Source organism: Saccostrea cucullata, unplaced genomic scaffold, assembly GCF_032062105.1.
Source record: "Saccostrea cucullata isolate Sc308-1 unplaced genomic scaffold, CSIRO_AGI_Scuc_v1 ctg2375, whole genome shotgun sequence".
Lineage (NCBI taxonomy): Eukaryota > Metazoa > Mollusca > Bivalvia > Ostreida > Ostreidae > Saccostrea > Saccostrea cuccullata.
This window is the reverse complement of record NW_026931665.1, coordinates 203903-219204: the sequence shown is the minus strand read 5'-3', so window position 1 is coordinate 219204 and position 15302 is coordinate 203903. Positions and strand designations below refer to the sequence as shown.

The 15302-nt window shown below is 32.3% G+C and overlaps 1 protein-coding gene across 5 annotated transcripts in view; it reads right to left on the bottom strand.

Annotated features, from left to right (window-relative positions):
• LOC134233240 (uncharacterized) overlaps positions 1 to 14788 on the bottom strand; it is a 55526-nt gene extending 40738 nt beyond the window's left edge. For 4 of the 5 annotated variants that reach the window (XM_062715222.1, XM_062715223.1, XM_062715224.1 and 1 more), the window contains exon 1: positions 14750 to 14788. In XM_062715222.1, coding sequence (XP_062571206.1) covers positions 14750 to 14758 — 9 coding nt within the window. In that variant the 5' untranslated portion in view covers positions 14759 to 14788. Of the gene's footprint in view, positions 1 to 10308; positions 10460 to 14749 lie in introns of those variants that run through there. The other variant, XM_062715226.1, reaches the window with a different exon arrangement.
• Positions 14789 to 15302: the final 514 nt, after the last annotated feature.

Below are 15302 nucleotides of genomic sequence, written 5' to 3'. Positions count from 1 at the left end.
ATTAATAAGTATACAGTATAACAAGATACAACAATATTAAAAATCTGATTGATTTTTTTTTTAGTAAAGATCGACGTTTTGGAAATCTACAATTTTTATCAATATTGTATATCACTTCATGAAATATACATCATTACATGTAGATGAAAAATTAACATTCACTTCACACAAAAGGCAGAACGAAAGTATATATTTGTTTTTTGAAATCTATTTTTTTTTTTTTTTGTATTATGCATTTATTTCAGTAAAAAATATATTTAAATGGTCAAAAAAGTCTTATAAAAGAATTTGTTGTTTCGAGTAAGAGGCAACAATATCGACCTTGACGTTACATGTAAATATTGACCGATTTTTCCATAAAAACTATGCGAAGGTCACAAATTCAAATTATCGTAATTAAGAAAATACTGAGCGTAAGAAGGCCTATAAGGGCTTGTTGGAAAGGAAATTTTCTCTACTTTTACCAGCTTTATTTTGTTTTCCCTATTTCAACACAGAAATAAACGTAAAACTGAGCTTTGTTTAAATATTACGAATAAAATCGAGAAAAAACACATAAGTGCAAGAAAATTCTTGTTTTTAAAATATACCTTAAAGTAATAACAATAATTTTTACATATTTTAAAAGTACAGAAAATATGCTTTAAGAATATACCATGCTTTCTTTATAAAGTTAATCAGGAAAAAAATTGTCAATCGTCTGGAAAATCGGCAATTGCTTTGGAAAATTACGCCATTTTCAAAAAGGGGTCACGTTTGTCTTTCTCTGACAACAACGTAAAATCGATTTAATACCGGCAATCAAGACATAATCTTTTTCGATATTTTAAAAGTAGAGAAATTTTCCAAAAAGATGATATATAGTTTATATACCTTTATGCTACCATAAAAGAGATACGGAGATTTTATTTTCGCGAAGTCGTGTTTTAACGCAAAGCCATCGGTCAATTTGACGGCAATATGTCTTGGAGATCTGTATTTTCATGATATTTGGTGATTACTGTTCGTTATCTCCATTTTTCAGGAAAAATGTCTCCACATGGAAAACAGTTTGTATATTAGAAGAAGGTACAACAATATGTACGATACGGCAATATGTACCATCTGATTTTGGCTCATAGTGACTGAGTATGGGTACTCGAAGATAACCCTTTACCTTATTGCAAAGGTACGGAAGTGAAGGAGCGTCACGCCTTTATTCAAGTGGAGATAATTGGGAATAAATGAAAATCTGGTGCTATGTTTTGAAAATCTTCTTCTCAAAAACCACTGTGCTAGGAGAGAGAGAGAGCTTATTGAGAAACATCCTCAGGTAGTGTAGATTCAAGTTTGTTCAAATCATGTCCCCCAGGGATAGGGCGGGGGCAAAATGGCCGATCGAAGTTTTACATAGAAATATATGGGAAAATTCTTTAAAAATCTTCTTCTTAAGAATAGAAAAGCCATAATTGATCATATTCATATGGAAGCATCCTCAGGTAGTGTATATTCAGGTTTGTTAAAATTTTTAACCCTGGGAGTAGGGCGGGGCCAAATGGATGATCAAAGTTTACATGGACATTTATGGAAAATTCTTTAAAAATCTGAAAAATAGCAAAGCCATACTTGGTCAAGGTACTACTTTTGTATTTAAACAAAGTTCTACTTTTTCCTAGCCACAATGCTCAGGTGAGCGATGTAGTAGACGTCACAATAGCCTGATCTACGTCACAAAATTGCTGATTAGTGATGCATCAAAAGGTTTCAGTAACTTATACGTAATAAAATGAAAGTTATTTTGAGAGCGGATTTTGATTTTGAGAGAATTTGAAAGTCTATGTTTATTTAAATGCTTTTGATTATTTCGGTATGATAAACAATTCATCGAAGATTTATTCATCCAAGAAATATCCTATTGTTTAATTTGATTTTCTGAGTTGAATTATGGACTGACAGACAGAGGGAACACAGAGACAGACAGGAGGCTATAAAACATTTAATTCATTTCAATGAACATTAAATCTCGGGGTCTCATAACAGGACAAAATGTGGTAAACGAATTATGTTAATGCACTGCATTGAACCCAAATTAGAAACAAACGTACCGAATTCCCGAATCTTTTTAGATTCTGAATGAAAGGAATAAGTCATTTAAAAGGATTAACCTTGATCGTATCCGATATAAACTTCTTTAGCAATACCAAGCCATGATAAGCCAGCCTTATTCCTGTGCAATGTGTCACATGTCAAGGAAGCGTTCGTGGATGATATGTTTCCATACAAGTATGTAGGCATGGACCATTTTTTGCACCATTTCATTGACTCTGTCCAATTCTGCTTAGCATCCATGTCTGTGTAAAACGATAGAAATATAAATAATGCAAAGGAACGTAATTAGAGAGTTAAATGTTTGAAGACATTTCAATACTGAAATATTAAGTGAAAATGAAGTATCCATCAAATGTTAATAATTTTAAAAGAAATTCTCATTTTTAAAACTTAATATTAACAACATTCCGTCGATGTAACTCTATCCTATTTTAAATGTAATTTGGAATATAACTATATATGCTGTAGATCAAAAAAAGTAAACGCTTCAAAAGTGTTCTGCCTTTTTTTTAAAAGCAATGATCATTAAAGACAGCAGTTTATATATTTTAACACACTTGATATCAGTTGAAAATTACAACTATAAACATGGACTTTATTTGTTAATACTGAAGAGAAAAAATACATTACGTGTATGAGAAGATATGTATTTTTTAATGCAAACATTGCAAATTCATTTTAGCTAATTTGACCTTGTAATGAAAAGAGAAGCAAATTACTTCCCTGTATATGCATGCCTGATATGACATTTGCTTCATATTTTATCAAACTCATATAATGCATTGTTCACTTTTAAGTTCATTTGTCATGTTAAGAAAATTGTTGCTTAAGCAAGACATGAATGTGGAAATGTATATGGAAAATGTTTATTGTACATTTATTTTTGCAAAAAAAAAAAAACATTTTGCGAGAGGCCTTTGTAAAGGATTTTATTATCCTTTTGGAACAGAAAAGAAAACGTTTATTTTATCTGGGCATCATAGCATCTCTCAATTGTAAAAATTAACAAGAGGATCAGGGACAACATCTCTCATCTTAGCAATTGGATAGGAAAAAGCACATATCACATCAGAACTGAAAGTTTACTGAGGAGGGGGGAGGGGGCTTGAATTTTAACCCTCAGGGGGTCATATTTTGAACAAACTAGAATCTACACTACCTGAGGATTATTCCCTATAAATATCACTAAGCATGGCTTTGAAGTACTTGAAACGAAGATTTTGAAAGATTTCCCTATATTCCTATGTAAAATTTTATCGACCATTTGGCCCCACCCTACCCCCGGGGGTCATTATTTGAACAAACTTGAATTAAAACTACCTGAGGATGATTCCACAGGAGATTCATCTTTCCTGTTTCAATAGTTCTTGAGAAGAAGGTTTTCTTATATATTCCTATGTAAAACATTGATCGGCCATTTTGGACCCACCTTACCCCTGGGGTCATGATTTGAACAAACTTGAATCCACACTACCTGAGGATGATGCCTCATGAGTTTCATCTTTCCTGGCCAAGTGGTTCTTGAGGAGATTTTTTGAAAATGCCATTATTTTTTCTCTAATTCATAATTATCTCCCCTTGGAAAAGGGCGTGGCCCTTCATTTGAACAAACTTGAATCCCCTTTACCCAAGGATACTTTGTAGCAAGTTTGGTTGAAATTGGCCCAGTGGTTCTTGAAAAGAAAATTAAAATGTGAAAAATTTACAACGACGACGACAACGACGACAGCGACAACAACGACGACGACGACAACGACAGACAACGAACAAACTTTGATCAGAAAAGCTCACTTCAGGTGAACTAAAAACCAATCTGTTTTAACCAAAGGGAAACTTAAAGCAAAATTCAGTTGACTGTTTAAAAGTACAGCTGTACATTTGGCCGGATTTGACTAAGCTAATAGACAACTTCGGACGCATGGTATTATCTCTGGTGTTTCCATGAATCGATGTTTTTTGTCTTAACATGTTTAGTTATCGTATTCTTTACTAAATTAATGAAAATTATTAATATCATTATTTTCAGATTACATGTACATTTTAAAGTAAGAACGTTAAATAAAGATGTAACAACAGTAATCGTATGCAGAAAAAAATGTTCATCATAGAGATGTAAAATCATTAATCTTGTCATTTATTTAAATGACGAAAAATAAAATCAATTTATAAAAAACAACAACCAAAGAATTTGACTGGGAGACATCCCAGAATCACGGAAAGCTTGACCAGAAATGCAGTTCAATGAATGATTACAAAACAGTGGTCGCGATAAAACTTGGTCACTGAAAGAACCAGGTTTACAAATTAAAGGTTTTGTAAAATAACAAAGAGATAAACACATTGACAACCACAAAAATACAGAATTTTTTTTTTAACATAAATCGCTGTATTTGAAAATGAACCTGAATGAGCTATGCAAAAAGAATTTTACAGGCACTGTACTAAAATATTAGAATTGAATCATCTGCTTCATCCAAAAACAATGCATACAAGTACATGTACCTATCTCATTGTATGGATTTCTGTAAATATTTATTCTCCATGATCCACCACAAATCTGATTTGCATCTCCACTGCATTTCATGTTGCATTCGCTTTCTGGCTTTCTGTTCCTTGTTCTAAGAACATCTCCACAATAACATTCACGTCCGTACTATCAAATAATTGTTAAATGAAATATAATGCACATATATCATAGATTTATTTACTGTTAAATGACTCAATTTAACAATCCAAAAATAAAGTTACCACAACACCGTAGAATGTTGTTTTCCCCTTTGAACAATAGTATTTGCAGCGGTCTACTGTCATCAATTCTTCGGAAATACTTCGATCCCCTAGAACTCTGTTCCATTGGTTTTCAAAGCAGCCTAAATATCCTACGTTAGACACAGGAAACCAAATAAAGAAAAATAATTATATAAAACTTCCTTCACACCTGTTACAAATCATAATTTGGAAAATGATTTATACATAATATAGTATTCTTTAGAAAGATAAATAGTGAACTTACAAACAAATAGTATTGTAAACCAATAGTTAAGTATGACCAAATACAGGTATCATTACGTATACATTTTTTGTTAAGCTATTCTTTAAATTCTTGGAATCATTTCTAACACTTTTTATTTATTATATGTTCAAAAATATACCTTTGTCTTCACATACTCCGTAATATAATTCGGAGCAGGCAAAAGAAATAGAAAACGCCTTCATCGTACCACAGTCTATTGCAAGACAAGCAGGTTTCCTGTCAGATTCAGTTTCTGTCTTATTCAGCAAAATTGTTGCATCTAGGTATATATTCACAATAATAATTTTACTAGAAGATACTGTAAACGTACCGTATAAGTAGAAATTTTAGCGAGGATTTATTTTTGGCATTATTAGCGAGGCTGTTGAGATCGCTAAAATTTAATAAATTTAATATCGCAAAAAATTAATTGGGTGTTATTTGTACTTGCTTGTTTAGTGAGCATTTGAAAATCGCTAAAATAATTTCGCGCCAAAAATAAAATTCCAGTTTTTAAGGAGAAATCGCTAAATTTGAGTTTCGCTCAAATTTCTCTTATACCGTATTACATTTAACGGTGTATTCTTTTTAAAACTTTTGGCGGAAAGAAACATCCGCTAATTCAATCAAATGCAACGCTGAATGTTTTACAAATACACAAATAAATAAGAATATCAAGATATCCGCTAAATCAAATACGATTATTGGTTCAAAAACCAATTTCCGCCAAATATCGTACACGCTAAATATAATACGTTTACAGTATATTTTTGAATATTTTTTTTACACAAAGTCAAATGTTCTTTATGTATTCCTTAACTAAATTATATTCTCCATAGATAAAATTTTCTAAATACATCATGCTGAAATTAAGGAAATAACTCAGCAAAAATGCTGTGATTACAGTCAAAAGTATATTTAGAATGAGTAAAACATTAAGAACTTATAAATGCATCACAGCACACGGGGACCTCAAACGTTGGTGAACAGTAATGAAAAAAGTATACTAGATGTACTAAGAGCACTGAGCTCACAAAAGGATATCCCCAACTCTCATATGATTAAAATGGCAAAGACCATGTTTTACTATGGAGGACCTAAAGCAATCAAACAGTACAAAAGAGGTCCACGGACAACATCGCTCATCTGAACAAATTGGCTAGGAAAAAGCACAAATCTGAACTGAAAGTTTTCTCAAGGAAGGGGGGGGGGGCTTGAAGTTAATACTACTTCATATTAATAATTTGTCTTCATATTAATACAGCATATTACTGTAATTTGCTGTTCTTGATAATAGGATTTTTAAAAACATTTCCTTCATATGTATATCTTCATAAATATTTGAATTTGTTTTAATCATAATTTGAACAAACTTAATTCTAAACGATCCCAAAAATGCTTCCATATAAATACTTGTATCACAATTCATGGTTTGCTATTCTTGAGAGGATTTTTTAAATATGTAATCTATTTTAATGTAAAACTTGGATCCACTACTATGACCCCACCCTATCCCTCGGAGTTAAAATGTTAACAAAAAAAACCCTATACCTGAGATGATTCCATATAAATATTTTTAATCATGGCTTTGAAGTACTTGAGAAGAAGGTTTTTAAAGATTTTTCCTATATACTCCTATGTAAAAATTTGATCGGCTATTCTGGCCCCACCCTACCCCCGGGGCTCATGATTTGAACAAACTTGAATTTAAACTACCTAAGGCAAGTTTCTCATGAGTTTCATCTTTCCTGGCCCAGTGATTCTTGAGAAGATTTTTAAAGATTTTCCCTATATACTCCTTTGTAAAATTTTGATCGACCATTGTGGCCCCAACCTACTCCCGGGGATTATGATTTGAATAAATTTGAATCTAAACTACCTGAGGATGCAACCACATGAGTTTTATCTTTCCTGGCCCAGTGGTTCTTGAAAAGAAGATTTTTTAAAGATTTTCCCTTCATACTCACTCCTGTGTAAAACTTTGATCGGCCATTGTAGCCCGAACCTATCCCTAGGGGTCATGATTTGAACAAACTTGAATCTACAATACTTGAGGCGGGTTCCTTATGAGTTTCATCTTTCCTGTCCCAGTGGTTCTTGAGAAGAAGATTTTTAAAGATTTTCCCTATAAACCCCTATGTAAAAATTTGATCGGCCAGTGTGACCCACTCCTACCTACGGAGGCCATGATTTGAACAAACTTTCCTGGGCCAGCGTATTTTGAGAAGAAGATTTTTAAGTAATGCCATTAATTTTTCTCTATTTCATTATCTCACCTTTGAAAAGTGCGTGGTCCTTCATTTGTACAAACTTGAATCCCCTTTACCTAAGGATACTTTGTGGCAAGTTTGGTTGAAATTGGTCTATTGGTTCTTGAGAAGATGAAAATGTGAAAAGTTTACGACGACAACAATGACAACAACGACGACTAAGACGAGGACAGACAACGGACAAATTTTAAACAGAAAAGCTCACTTGAGCCTTCGGCACAAGTGAGCTAAAAAAAAAAAAGAGGTGAACAATCGCTAAGTAACCTATCAAAACATGTTTCAGTAATGGATTTTATTCAGTTGCGGATAAGAGATGCATGTAGATACTTCAAAAGCTAACTGACACACCGATGTATAGACACGATGTAGGATTGATGGACGGTCTGACACATCTATCACTTTATCTACAATGTGCCCTGGTTTCCAAGCGGGAGTCATTATAAAGAAGATATTTTTAAGAATAAAGGTGTCCATTATATAAACATTGAGTTAGTGTTATTATTTAAATTATAAAACTACAAATTTGTTTGAGTACCTGCAGTGTAAACAGAATAGGCATTAGGCCCTCCACATTCTAAAAACCGGACACCTTCTGTATCTTTGTGGCATGTTTCATTACAATCAGTGGATGAAATCGAGGTAGCCAAAATTTCAGGCTCAAGACACGTACATTTAGTTTTCTACAATGAGTTTATCATTTACACATAAGTAAGTAACACTAAGATCAAGAAAAGGCCAAAAAAAAAATTAAAATTTAGTAAATAGGTATAAATGTTAAAAATAAACTAGAGTTACTGTGAGCAATGAGCTTACTAAATGATGTCCCCTGCAACCCATATGATTATAACTGATGACTTAGTCCATGTTTTGCTGTGGCCGGGAAACATAAAATGTGTGTCGGATCAAAAAGTAAAATAGGAGGTGCACAATGGCAATATATAATAAAGATTCTGTGAAAGTTTCATTAAATTTCACTCTTTGGTATAAGAGAAGTTGCGGATAAGAGATTGGTGCCCTAAAGCGTAACAGACGGACGGACAGACAGACGGACAGACGGATATCCCGATTACTATATACCTTCCCACTTTTCAAGCGGGGGGTATAATAAATTCATTAACACTGCGTTAAGCCTATATATGCGGATAAGAGATTGGTGCCCTAAAGCGTAACAGACGGACGGACAGACAGACAGACGGACAGACGGAAATCCCGATTACTATATACCCTCCCACTTTTCAAGCAGAGGTATAATAAATTCATTAACACTGCGTTAAGAAACATCAATTCTATTTTCATTTCTTCCTCATTTTGATGTTTTACTTTAAATATGTTTCTTTCATATGTATGCAGATACGAAAGTTAATTAAACGTAAAGACGAATTGAATAATTATATAACAGTGGTTTCATTGTATTGTTCATAATTTTACTATATATTTTTTTAAATCAATATTTGATCAGGTGTGTTTCAAACGTTATACCTTCGAAAATGTTTATCAAGCGCAAGTAGTGCAGTTCCATACAGCAAATTAAGATTTAAATTCAGCACGTTATTTACGTAGAACTTTTTTAGAATTTAAAAATACAGGAAGGGTAAAGGCAGAAATTTACCTGAGTCATATTTTATTTGATATTTTGATTATTTATACCCCACCCCAGTTATTTTAATTTCTACATAAATGAAATTGTTCATACCAAGGCCTAGAGCATGCTCTTGCGTACCGAATCAACTGAGATATATGAAGGATTCCAAAGTGCGATTGGACTCCGAAGTCCGGTGGTCACGCCAAAGTCCGATGGTCTGCGCCAAACCCCGATGGTTTGACACACCAAAGTCCGATGGCGCAGAAAACATTTAATGTTTATGAGTCAGAGTACTGCTGTGCCAAACTGCGATGTCACGCCATGCCAATAGATAAATACAAGAAAATCATAAATACAAAGACTAACACTCAATTTTTGGATGTAGATCCGAAACTAAGACTTATCGGTCGAAAAATTAGTATCAACTCTAACCTAACTATAGGTGGGTGCAGGAATAATATCAGCGTTTATTGTTCCTCCGCACCATCGGACTTTTTCATACTATCGCACTTTAGAATCGCACGTCTCATTCGAAACGAGCCATTGGACTTTGGCGTGACCATCGGACTTTGGATTCTAACATATATGCATTCCGTATGCAGGTGATGAAGGTATTGCTGCAATGGTAAAGGAAGTTGACGATAGAAAAGTTAAAGTCATCATGTTTATCATAAAGGTTGATTGTTAGATTACCATTTACGTCTTTTTTTAAGTAAAATATCCAAGTATGAAACAAATCTGTCAGACTCTGTAGTATCATATCGACGTAGAAATTGTCAAATAAAAAAAATATCTAGCATCATTAATGCTTTATTTTATTTCAATCGCGGAATTTACATTAATTCATAGTGATATACAATTCAAAATACCTTAATTCCGAAAATTGTAGAATTTACAGATGTACATATTTCATGACAAAATCCGACGGACGAAAAAATCATCTGGAATTCTGGATTGCCCTGCATATTCCGTGAATCGTAACAGCCTAAAAGTCAAATGTAATCCGTAACAAAAAAAAAACTATAGTTTACTATAGTTAACTAGAGTTTACTATAGTAAATCAAAGAGTCAAATTTTTCGCCAAAGTTTTTCAAAGTGTGAACGTTTTCAATAAAGATTATCAAAGTGTCAAAGTTTTCGCCAAAGTTTTCGCCAAAGTTTTTCAAAGTGTCAAATTTTTTGCAAAGGTTTTTCAAAGTGTCAAAGTTATAACTACGGTTAGCTATAGTTAACTATAAAGAACTATAGTTAACTGTAGTATTTTTTGCTAGGGATGAATGAAAAATCGCTTTCTTGCAACCATAAATTTCTCTTTCTTACTCTCTCTCTCTATGAATTCACAAATACAACATCACCTAGAATCTTGATCCAGAATATCTGTCTATGGTAGAAGCCAGACCAGAATTCCATTACTGGTGAAGTAAATGAGGTATTGATGGGTAATGTATCATTATGTTTGTGACATTGGACCTGAGCTTCAAACCAATTCAATGACGTAATGAGAGTCGAACTAGAGAAATCACCTGCAAATAAAAATGCATTCATAAAATCTCATTGTTCTTAAAAAGAATAGGTGAGATTGTGTCTTTTAATATATATATATATATATATATATATATATATATATATATATATATATATATATATATATATATATATATATATATATATATATATATATATATATATATATATATATATATATATATATATATATATATATATATATATATTGGTCAAACATGTTAAAACTTGTATGAGATTTCAGGAAACTATAGATATAACTGTATCTAATGAAGTTTGTACATATACACATGTACAGTGTATCCGTCCATAAATTAAAAAAAAGTAAGTCATAAAAGATATAAAGGCCTACAAATGAAGTTTTCTAATTAAAAATCCACATAGATTGCAGCAAAAAATCTTATGTCTATAAACCAGAACTGTTTTTGTCAAATTTTAAGAACTTTTTAATGCATTTTTTTTCAAATTTATCATTGACGATTTATATATAGATAATATTAGCTGATGAAAGATTGGAAATAAAGCTAAACTCACTTCGAGAAAGTTATTTTGGGTAACTAAAACCTGATAACACTTGTGATACAAATTTCTACACTAATGATAAACATTTTCTTATGAAAAAAAAATCTTTTTGGGACATTTCAGGTTCAGTTTATAGACATTTTATTTCAAATATCGGAAATGTGTATTTAAGGATTGAGTCATCCCTTATAATTTAATAATAAAAGAATTAATCAAATGTGTGTGTAAAATTGTGCTGGTTTTTATGAGTTCAAATAATGAATCCTTAGTAACGGAAGTGATGTGAAACAAGGGGAGGTAATAACTGATACACAGATCTAGCAGCCATGATGTTTGTTTACATGAGGTAAGATCGAGTTACTGTTGAAGTTAAAGGAACATTTATTAAATCTTGAAATTTTCATGAATCCTAAGGACTTGAAATGAGGGGATTGCATGGATACAGATGATTCAGCTGGTTGTCAAGAGGGTGTATCCTTATACCAATTCAGGTTATTGAGAAATAATATGAGTTCCTGTTTGGAAATCAACCAAAGAGAGACTACAATAAAAGCAAAATTAAATAAGTAAATGATATCTACAGGCAAGCAAAAATTCTGAGGATTTCATTGAACTTCACGTCATCTAACATTCAAAATCAGAGGTTTCATGTATTTAAAAATGTCTAAGAATAAACCAAATTGCTGACGATAGAGAACGTTTTCCCTTTCATATCATACTTACATCAGCATAAGTAAAATTAACGATTTCAGCAAGAATAGAAAAATAAAATGAAATACAAACCATTGTGTATCAAAAGCCAAGTGGACAACAGTATTTGTGACACTGACTTAGGCTTTGTCATTTTATGTATATCTTCCTCAAACTAAGATATAAAAATATAATCATTTACTTCATATTGAAAGAGAATTATTTGTTCAGGTCAATCATAAGGAAGGAATGCAGAAGTTATTTCCTTCCTAATTTATATCAGAAAAATGATTCAGTCATGGACGGAAACCCATGTAAGATTCCCTTCGCTTACCTGAAACGGGAACAACTGTGGGTTTCCAACGATGTGATTCAGAATTTATTGCATTGATTGAAGATTCTTAAGAACAGAAAATATATTATTATAATTCAGACAATCCCCTAAACATTAAAATGCACACATCCTTTCTCGTATTTATATATATCGCTGATATTTCTTACCTTCAATTTAGCTCAAAGAAAGGGCCCTATAGCCGAGCATGCCCAGTAGTCGTACACCATTTTGTTTGTTGTCAAAAGTTGGTCACCTGCTATGGTATCGCGTCATAAAAAATGATTTTCAAAGAAGAGAGAAGAAAAATCTTACTCTTAATCAAAAAGTTAAATATGCGGAGGAAACATTTATTAATTATTCAAATAAACATAGCCTCCATTTTGCCAAGACAATTTTTAAAGCTTCAAAATAAATATTCTCCCTGCACAGAAGCGCCACCTAGGGACACGGCGACCACATGGCTATTTAGCATAATCATACGTGATGGCCACTGGGTACCGGTATTTTTCCATTTGTGAAGAATTTTGAAATATGACTTTATAAAAATGATTTAGTCCTTAAATTGATTACGCAGGAATACTTGTAAATAAAGAGTGATGAAAACTTATTTTAGAAAAACAACCGTAAACCTAATTTAATCAAATATATTCTAAATGATTGAATTGATCCTACCGACAATGTAGGTAACAACATTGTCTTCATTTGTAAGGCTTATTATGTAGTAGTAAATTGCATTCTAGAAGAACTTGGATTTAATTATACAGGTGGTAATCCTATTTATACTAATTCGTCCCTTTCTTAGGAAGAAATTCTTCAAAATCATGTATCAGTTTTTAATATTTGTAATATTCCACAGAGCCAAAATGAATTTGAACTACCTTATTTATATTGAATACTTAACTTCATAAGAATTCTCACAAACAAAGATACATTGCGGGTTTCAGTAAATGTTCTGTGCATCTATATATTCAAAAAGTGGTGTGAATAAGATTTGGATACTTCAGAATTCTAAAGAACTTTTGGATAATCTGAAATCACAAGATTTAGAAAAATCAACAGCTTAAAAACTTACGACGTTTAAACTTTATACACAACAATTCCCAACAACAAATTAAAATCCAGGTTCTTCTTATATCATTGACAGCTGCTTCGTCAATAAAAATGGAGCCCGAAAATTTATCTACCTCGTCATTGATAATTTACAAATTATTTTGTTAAAACAGATTCTGATTGCACACATAAGTAGTCTGAAGTTGACAACAAGAAGATGCTTGAGTTTCTGATTTAAAATATCTATGTGGTTTTTGGAAACCAGGTATTCCAACAATCTAATTGAATTCCCATGGGTACCAATTTCGCTCCAGTATGAGCAGACTTATTTTTATATTCATATGAAGCAGAATTTATGCAAAATCTTATGCGTGAAAGAAAAAAAACACTTGCTGTGGCCTTCAACTCGACATTCAGATATATCGACGACATATTGTCAAATAACAGTGGTAATTTCTAATCCTACGTCGATACGATATATCCTGATGAGCCTGAGATAAAAGATACTACAGAGTCTGAAATTTCTGTTTCATACTTGGACATTTTACTTGAAAAAGACTCTAATGGTAATCTTACAACCAAGCTATATGATAAACGTGATGACTTTAACTTTTCTTTTGTCAACTTCACTTCTTATGCAGCAATATACCATCATCACCTGCATACGGAGTATAAATATCTCAGTTGATTCGATACGAAAGAGTCCTCTATGTATGAACTATTTTTTAAATTTGGAAAATTATTGACAAGCAGGTTGATGAAACAAGAATATCAAAAGTTTCGTTTAAAGTAATCATTTCGTAAGTTCTATGGTCAATACAATGACCTTATCAGCAAATACAATTTATTATTGAGTCAAATATTGACTGACGTTTTTTCATACCAATTGTTAGTCCATTTTGAATTCACCGAATTGACGACGGATTTTTCCGTTATTTCCTGATCATGACAAGAAGCACACGGCGGGTGTGACCTGTCGGCAGGAGATGCTCACTGCTCCATGGCACCTGATCCCACCTCTATTGTTTCGGAGGTCCGTGTTTGCTCTGCTCTTATTTTGTATTGTTTTATGGACTTCGAGATTGAATATTGTTCGTTATCTCCATATCGGTCTTGAAGAATACTGTAAACGTATTCGTTTGGCTTTGTGCTCTTTTTAGCGGCTTTGGCGGATAGCAGTAACCGCTAAATCAAGTACATAGCTAAATGTCTTGCACATATTCACATAAATAAGAATATGAAGAAATGCGCCAAATCAAATCTACGCTAACTTATTCAAAAGTCGATTTCCGCCAAATATCGTACACGCTAAATATAATACATTTACAGTATCATCTTAGTCACGTGAAATTTGTTTTTATTTTGTTTTTATTTTTCTTGGCCCAATATTTGCTGCTTCATTCAAGCACAAGACTACTTGTCCCAAACAAATATGACCGTCGTAAACTTCACTTGTTTTCTACCCCGATATCTTATTTGATAAAGCGTTTAGAAATATTTTTGATAACAAGAAAATTATACAATTGCACCATAAGTTAAAATATCAGATGAAATAACCATAATTTTCATTTAAAATGTACTTAGCGCTGATACTTTCATACTTTCATAAGAGCACGACTGCTAGGCACTCGAGGGTAAATCATAGAATAGCATCAGAAGGGTAGATATAACCTTACCTTTTTCATGTCTTTGGAACATTTTTAAAAGCAGCGTGGGTATATAGAAGTATTACACGTTTCATGTCTAAATCTTTACATCCACTGAATATTTCCTCCTTTATTTCGTAAGAACATCCATTGTGTTAATCATTGCATGAAATATACTAGGCATTTCACCTGTACAGATTTTTTGATCAGTGGCTGTTCAATCAATGAATCGTATTTTGACGTTTGCATCGACTACATTCCTTGGATGAAACCAGCTTTAACATTTCGAATCATGATAAATCTTCAATTTTTTTCTATGCCTCCATTATCAAACATTCAAAAACTCTAGTAGACTTTAGACTTTTTAAAAATTTTGCATAAAATACTAGTTTTTCGGAAAACATGTTTCAATTGTAAGGTAATTTTGTCACACTGTCTTATGTTTGTAATGTAATTTGTCTGATATATATATTTCACTGTTTGTTGGTATTATGAAATGAAAATAATATTATAAAGAAAGGAATCAATATCTTTTTAAAAATTATATCGACGTTTGCACCATTAATACAAAAATTAATCTTTT